General features: G+C 31.7%; 1 protein-coding gene across 1 annotated transcript; it reads left to right on the forward strand.

The window, feature by feature from the left end:
* The first annotated feature begins 1909 nt into the window (after window positions 1-1909).
* On the forward strand, window positions 1910-7043 carry LOC134269361 (uncharacterized). The gene is made up of 4 exons (XM_062751557.1): window positions 1910-2228; window positions 2855-2962; window positions 6473-6503; window positions 6830-7043. The coding sequence occupies exons 1-4, from the start codon at window positions 1997-1999 to the stop codon at window positions 6963-6965; spliced, it is 507 nt and encodes a 168-aa protein (XP_062607541.1). The 5' UTR covers window positions 1910-1996; the 3' UTR covers window positions 6966-7043.
* The last annotated feature ends 818 nt before the right edge of the window (window positions 7044-7861 follow it).

Below are 7861 nucleotides of genomic sequence, written 5' to 3' on the forward strand. Positions count from 1 at the left end.
ATACTTATGCAGTAATCTTTTCACTGATGTTTTTTTTTTTTTTTCGATATCACTCTTTGATCGTAAATGACTTTAGTGTGCCCCTCTTCCCCCGCCTCAAAGGCATACTATAAAACCTGGCCTGGCCCCTTTGGCCTCGCCTGGTCTATAAGTTGGCCTGTCCTCTATTTTGGCCTCTAATTTGGCTTCATACCGAATTTTGGCCTGATATGATTTTATATTTTATTGTTATCAATCGATTAATGTATACATTTCATTTTTTAATCTGATGACAGTTATTTTATACTGACACACTACCGATAATCTTGTTTCACTACTGAGAAAAAAAAGCATCAGAGTTTATTTTTTGTTTTTAAAATTGTTCACATTGAAAAAAATATCTAGTAATAATTCATGTCAAATGTCATTGAAAGCTTTGAAAAATTCCCACTTGTTAAGTAATGAATCATCATCTTTCACACACGTCTGCTAGAGTGTTGTGTTATTGTGGTTTCCTGTATCATCTTAAATGTGATGTATGAATATAGGCACCAAAGCATTTTAATTAAATATACTACCATATACCAATGCATACACCAAAATATTTATATTACACCGATTCGATTACTTTGTCTAAAAATTCACATATGTACTTTAATCTCAGAACAGTTGGTTTTATAAAAAAAATTATATAAATAACATTATCAGATAATTTATAACTTTCTGTTCCTGTGCCGTAACACTGTAATTTTATATCTTAATGATAAAGATTTCTGCAGCATGGTTCTTGACAGGGAGTTAAGGTTGAAGTTAATCAGTAATGAAATGTTTATGTGCATAGGCTGTTAAGCCACCCATGTTTTGTAAAGAATTTCCTGCTACAACTTTCAGTACCTACAATTATCAAAACAAAAGTTGAGTTTGATGATAGTTTATAAATATTTGTCAACAATGCGTTGCATCCTATCAACCAGACCATTAGAACTTTATCATATAAAATGGCACATTTACTAAATCATTAACTAAAGAAAGTATCTTATTGAACATGTTGAAGGTAGAGCTATATGCTGTGTGTTATAGTCTTGCAACTGATCAATAAAAAATCAATAGAAAATAAATCAGATTGGTAGTAGTATATTATTATTACTTTAATGTTCACATTTATATACTAACAGAAATATATTATTAACCTTTACCTGCGTAATCTTTGAAATAATGAACCAATAAAAAATCAATGAAATCAAAAAAATTCTGAAAAAAAAAATTTTTTTGTATGAGGCCAAAATTTTTTACAGAGGCCAAATTTGAGGCCAGACCAACTTTTGAGGCCTGGCCAAAATTTGGTATGAAGCCAAATTAGATGCCAAAATAGAGGCCAGGCCGAAGGGGCCAGGCCAGGTTTTATAGTATGCCCGCCTCAAAGGGAAATAGCTTTCTACGGGCATGTTGTTTATACAAATGTTAATACCTATAACACTCTTGAGTGTTGACCCTATCCTATTTTTAGCAACACATATTTGAAACATACTAAATTATTCTAAGGTGTTTACACACATATTTATGATTATGTGTATCCCAAACTAAAATTTTATTTGAAATCACTTTGCACATTTACTCTTATGATAAGTTAAGTTTTTATGTCCTTTATAGCCGGCCTTATTCCTAGATGAGATCAAGGAAGGTTTTGCTTTCATATCCACTTAAAATTCAAAAGCATGTTTAATAATTACTCATATGATAGACTTAAAAACATTTCCAAGTAAAAAAATGTATATCTTTTTTTAATTCAAAAGCACTTGCAAACATGAAGTTGATAAAAAATAAGATACGAATAAATAAAAGTATATATATTTTTTTATTCAAAAGCACTTGCAAACTTTTATAATACAGAGGAAATACAGAGTACGTGGATATACAGAATCTATTTCCTTTCAAACAAATATAGTTCCGATGTAGTAATATTATAATTCATGCACCATTGGGCTATCTTGCACTGTTAATTTTTCAGATTGAAGGAATGACATCTTCAGTGAAGCAATTATTCATACTGCTTGTGTTGCTTTGCTTTTCCGATGCAGCGCAAACTTTTCAGGAAGTGTCTGTTTGTCCAAGAAATGCAGAAACCTGGAAAAGTTCATCGGACAAGAAAAATTGTCAAGGATATACCCCAGACTATCTTTGTGCAGCAATAGAGAACAATGTTGGTAAATTCGGAGAAATATGTACGAAATTCGGACTGTCTCCTGAAAGTAAGTAGACCAATGTGTTATGTTCATAACTTTTATAAAAATAAGAGGATCTACTGTGAAAATCAAAGCATTCGTTAAATTACTTTTGCATGATTTAATACCTGTTTTGTTGAAAACTAGTTAATAGTTATATTTATCGAAAGTGTTGTTAAATTAAGTTATTTTACAGCAGGATTAGGCTAACATGAGCGTAATGGAACGAAGGTTTAAAGTTAAGAAGTACATCATTCTTATTAATATTTCTTAGTTATTTACTTGTATGGTGAGAGATCGGCCGATGGAAGCATACCTGTTCCCTAACATAAAAACCCTTACAATAAAAAGTTGACCATATTATGATTAAATATAAGTTCCATGTCGCAGTTGGTTTTCTCACAAAAAAATCCTTCACTGTTCAATGGCTGTAAGTGCCGAGTATAAGTTAAAATTTGCAGCCTTCCATCGGCGACTGGTGTCGTCTCTACATGAGTAAAAATCTTGGGAGGGACGTTAAACAACATACAAACCAATAAACATAATGGCAAGCCGAGGTTCCTTGGTTCTTTTTGAAAAAAAAATTAATAAATAACGAATATATAATTTCTCTATCAATATAATATATCTTATCACATCTTATTTATATAAAGGAAAATGTGCTGTGTTGAACGATTTAACACATAGTCTAGACTCCGTAGACTGTAGAGCAGTATCAGGATGTCCTGAAACTCCATACCATCCCTCTGAACTGTGGAAATGTTAGTACAATGTATTTTATTAAACTATTTTGTGATATTAATCTTTAAATTTAAACGTGTAAAAATTATATCTTGTGCATATTCTTAACTAGCCGCCACATGCTTAACTGAAAAAAAAACTATGCATATTGAGCATGATGAAAACAGCATGTCTGTTTGAAAATAACTCACCATCAATCAATGAGTCATTTAAAAAATCATATTTTATTCACTTAACGTAACATTTGAGTATAATGCTTAATTCCACACTATGAAAGCGATAAAAACAACTAGTCTTTATCCAAGGAAACCCTTTGTTATGAAAAATTACACAATATGTCACTAAATCTATCTTTATGCCACATTTAACATTTTTTTCACACAACTCTTAATGCTTGCTGTTTTTGACTCTAAATAAAATTCAGGATTTCATGTTGTTTACAACAATGTGCAAGAAGTTTGCACGTTCAGTACGCTATTTATATATAATCATATTAAAACTTATCTAATGTTGAGCTCAAATTCAATTTCCAAGCTAGGGATTTTTCATTTCTTAGTCATATTTTCATCTCACATGGGCTGGAAGCTCATGTGAGCTTTTATAATCAACTTCTGACCGTTGTCCGCTCGTCCATCTGTCTTTCTTCCCGTTTTTTAACTTTTCGCATTTTTTTAATTCTTCTTAAGAACTACAAAGCTTATTTTAACCAGAATCTGTTCCAAGAGTTGATGAGTAAAAGTGATTTAAAATTGTTAAAATGAAGGACCAAACCCCTTCAAACGAAAGATAATCAAGGAAAGGGAAAAATAGAGTTGTGTCATTAAAAATCCCCATTGATAAACCACTTGGGCGAAGAAGCTGATGCATCCTGGGGTAGTGTAGAATCTTAATTGTTTAAGTAATTACCCCCAGTTGTGGGACGGAGCCACTTCAGGAAATAAAAGTTTTACATTGAAATATATTGGAAAATTCTGTAAATAAATTCTTCTCAAGAACCACTGGACATTAAAAGCTGAATCTTAGGTACAAGAATTACACCTACAAGAATCCTGGAGTAACATATATTTTAAATTGCTCAACGGGCCGCATTAGGGAATGAACTTTTTCATTGCAATGTAATGGAATTTAAAACAAACTTTCTTCTCAAGAATTTTTGATCCAGAAAAGCTGATATTTATGTGGTTCCCCAGAGGTAGGGTTATTTTTAAATTGTTCAAATCATGACCTCTGGAGTAGGGCGGGTTTACAATGTATGACGAAGGAAAAATCTGGTAAAAAACAGCCGGACCAAGATTTCTTAGGTGAGCGTTTGTGACCCATAGGTCAATTGTTTATTTCATGGTTATGAATGCATATTCTGGATTTCATTTTTGGTTATGATTTTTTTTACCATTAAAGAAAAGTACGAGGGCTATTCAATAAATACTGTCCTGAGTTCTATAACATACAATATAGAAATCATATGACTTTCAGTTTGGATTTTTTCTCATGATCGAATCTTTCATGAATTGACAACAGTTGATTTGACCACTTTTCATCACATAGATTCATTGTGAGAAGCTGGAAATGAAGGTTATTTGAGGCACTGTATTACACATGAATGGTAAAGAATCGGTAAACAAGAGTGAAATTAGAACTTCATTAAAGCTTCTGTAAAACTTGGCTAGAATCCCATATTTACTGAAATACGTGTTGTTAACAGACAGCAGTCAAATGTCTGTTTCAGACACACGAAATGGTTGATTTCAGTAAACTAAAATATTTAAATGGCATGAAAAATGGATGCCGTCCTAGGAGACAAAGTCTTACAACAATCAATGTACTGTTTGCCAAAATTCAACTCATTATCACTGATGATGTTTGATTGACATTAAGACACATAGCAAAATTGATAGGCATCGTTTAGGGGATAGTTTACACTGTTTTAAAGAAACATTTGACAATAAAAAAAAGCACAGTACTTAATGGTCACCTTATGTTTTGAAAAATGAGTGAAAACGACAGCGTGCAAGCTAAGAATACCTGTATAATTGTTTTTAAAGAAAAATTTCAGCTCTTATCCTTTGTCAAAAAAATTTGAAATTAGATACACTTGACAAAAATGAAATTTGAACTTTTTTAGAAAAAAATAAAGTTTTATATGCTATTTTCTTAAACATGAGTAGTCTTGTTGTTCAAATTCTTATTCGATGAGGTAGTTAAATTTCTGAAGTCTAGAAAGAAAAATTTTGCAAAAAATCGAAAGGTTTATGAGAGGATGGAACCACAATCAGGAATTAAATTTCTTCATGACGGCGTCCAAATCCACATGCCATGTAGAGTAAAACAGTTTGAGGGATAAACCGATAGTTTGTGTATTGTCACACCACAATATTTGCCAGATCTTTCACCTTTATTTCATTTTCTAAGCTTGAAAAACACATTTAAAAAAAGTCAAGGAAATCATAGGATCTGCCTTATCAACGGAGTATATTCCTTATGAGGAAAAAGGCTGTAGTCTACACATCATTTTCTCAGGAAGAAAAAAATTTCGTCGAATAAAGGATCGGGGAGTTGATAATAAATTGTACCAATTAATAATTTTGTTGGAAATAAAAAAAGCATTTTAAGCAATTTTGAGCAATAACTTTTACACATACCCGATTATGTTTACAGTTTTTCTTTAGATTTAAGAACAAAATTATTCCCTTAGCGTGACATTTTTTAAGCCAAAGTTAGAGTGTTAGTAATATAAAGTCCGTATCAGAAAATGTTATCAAAAGTAACAGGAACCCATAATATGTGCAGGAAGAGAAATTGATATCTTGAATTATATTTTGTTAGTAGGAAGTTCAACCAACGTTTTGATCGAATTTTGATTATTCAGTAAGGAAGTTTCTATCTTTTAAGCAGGTATCGAGTAAAAGGATAAGTTAAGAGTTCTCAGTTTTGTGTAGTGGTCTTCACATCACGATATAAACTGTAAATATATCTGCAATATTATTTTAACTGGTCAAATTAAACTTCTAGATGTCCGAGTTTGCAAAATCTGTCTCTTTGAAACCCCTCCCCAATACCTCTCGAGAGGAAGCTTGAGTTCCTTGTCTACCCACACTTTGCACACCAGGTAAAATCTGTGTGACGTCACATTGGCCTATACATTGGCAGAAAGGATACGCCACTGCATATTGCAGTATACGCAGGGTCTTACTCAAAAGTTTGTTCTAAAACAATCAGAAATTGTATAAAAATGTTTTGTACATGTGTTGTAATTAAAAGAGAATATTTAAGTGAAATCATTTGGCTACACCCATGAAAAACGTCTTTGGTTTCTTTCCCAGCACCGAGGACATTATTTATTGAACAGCCCGCGTATCCTTTCACATGTACATATATGTAATTTGGTAATCTTAAATGGTTTCTTTCTCATTAACACCCAAAAAGAAATTTTTATTTATCATGTTTTTTTTTTCAATTTGTTTTTAAGTTATTATCAATATAATCTACGTTCCACGTATTTAAAATTCATATTTATCTTTTTTTTTATTTAGATCCTATATGTTATGGAGATTTTTATGGAAAGTAAGTTTTTCAAGTCAAATAATTTTATATCCCATTAACTAATTTTTAAAAAGAAATTCGGGTTTCAATTACCTTTGCATATTTACATTTCACATTTAACTTAATCAGGACATGTTGCGGATACAATTTTACTCGTATCGAAATTTAAACTTTGGAACAAAACGTAGAATAAAAAGTACATGTGAGAATAACTCGACCATTTTCTATAGGCAATAAGATACTTGTTTAAAAAAGATTAAGAAAAAAGTAGCAGTGATTTGTTTAATTACCAGAAACACTAAGTATTGCATATTGATCTTTAAACTTGGTAAATGATTTTTCCATAGGACACGTTTTCCAACCACAGAAGCTGTACCCCAGTTTCCTACCACAACTGCTGTACCCCAGTCAACTGAATCTCGATCGTCAGGTATGTATTGTAACATTAAAGATGCCGTGCCTTTTGTATTAAACCTTGTATGAATAATAACCTTTTCTGTACTCTTCATTATTTGGTTCTAATAATACATAGGCCCTGTCGCTCTGGACCTTTTGGCAGTCAACGAAACAAAAGATGGTCTTTGTATTAAACATAATTAATTTATAAAAGTACATAAAAAACGCGATATTTGGAACTTCTTAGTTACGTAGGGATAGAAATACAGAATTTTACATAGGATCCCTGTAGATTCTTATCTTAAGAAAATAAATATAAAAACTACTGATGTTTTTAAGTTTTGCGCCAAAGAAACTGAAACTGCACTGCATGTATTTGTCAATGTGTAATATCGCGAGTGCATTGCAGTTACCTAACTTACTATCGCTCTTTAGCGGGGGAGTCGAAAAAGCTCAAATCCCGGAAGAGTACTGGGGCACATTGTATTGTTTGCAGTAGTGACAATCGAATGCTTTGAACAATTTTTTGCCGAAAGTATACTTATAATCTTGACCTTTAAATTTTGATCTTTGAGCAAATAAAAAATCGATTGTCAAATAAGAAAAATATAGATTATTTAATCATCTTTAAAATTTTACGATTTTTAATGAAAATTATATAAGAAAAACCCGCTTATTTAAAAATATCGTTAAAAATGTATTATTTTAGGATTAGCTTCTCTCAAAAATCAATTAGGCTGGTTCAGCGATTGTTTAGCAAGGTATTCCACCAGGATTTTAAACTTATTTGTCCTTTTAAATTCTACAATATTCGATCTTGCATTGTATTCAATAGCACATTTCCCCCAATCCAACCCAACAAACGTTTCCAAAATATCTTAATTTTTACTTTTCAAGTGAGCTTCTACGTTCGTTCGTCTGTTCGTCAGTAAACTTTTGACATTTACAACTTCTTCTCATGAACCGTTGAGCCAATTTTAATC

The sequence above is a fragment of the Saccostrea cucullata genome, unplaced genomic scaffold, assembly GCF_032062105.1.
Source record: "Saccostrea cucullata isolate Sc308-1 unplaced genomic scaffold, CSIRO_AGI_Scuc_v1 ctg939, whole genome shotgun sequence".
Lineage (NCBI taxonomy): Eukaryota > Metazoa > Mollusca > Bivalvia > Ostreida > Ostreidae > Saccostrea > Saccostrea cuccullata.

Excerpts from the sequence above, each read along its gene's own strand:
- LOC134269361 (XM_062751557.1), top strand. The coding sequence starts at position 1,997 with ATGACATCTTCAGTGAAGCAATTATTCATACTGCTTGTGTTGCTTTGC. Across the intron at positions 2,229-2,854 it reads ATTCGGACTGTCTCCTGAAA|GAAAATGTGCTGTGTTGAAC; the intron begins GTAAGTAGACCA and ends ATTTATATAAAG. Across the intron at positions 2,963-6,472 it reads TCCCTCTGAACTGTGGAAAT|ATCCTATATGTTATGGAGAT; the intron begins GTTAGTACAATG and ends TTTTTTATTTAG.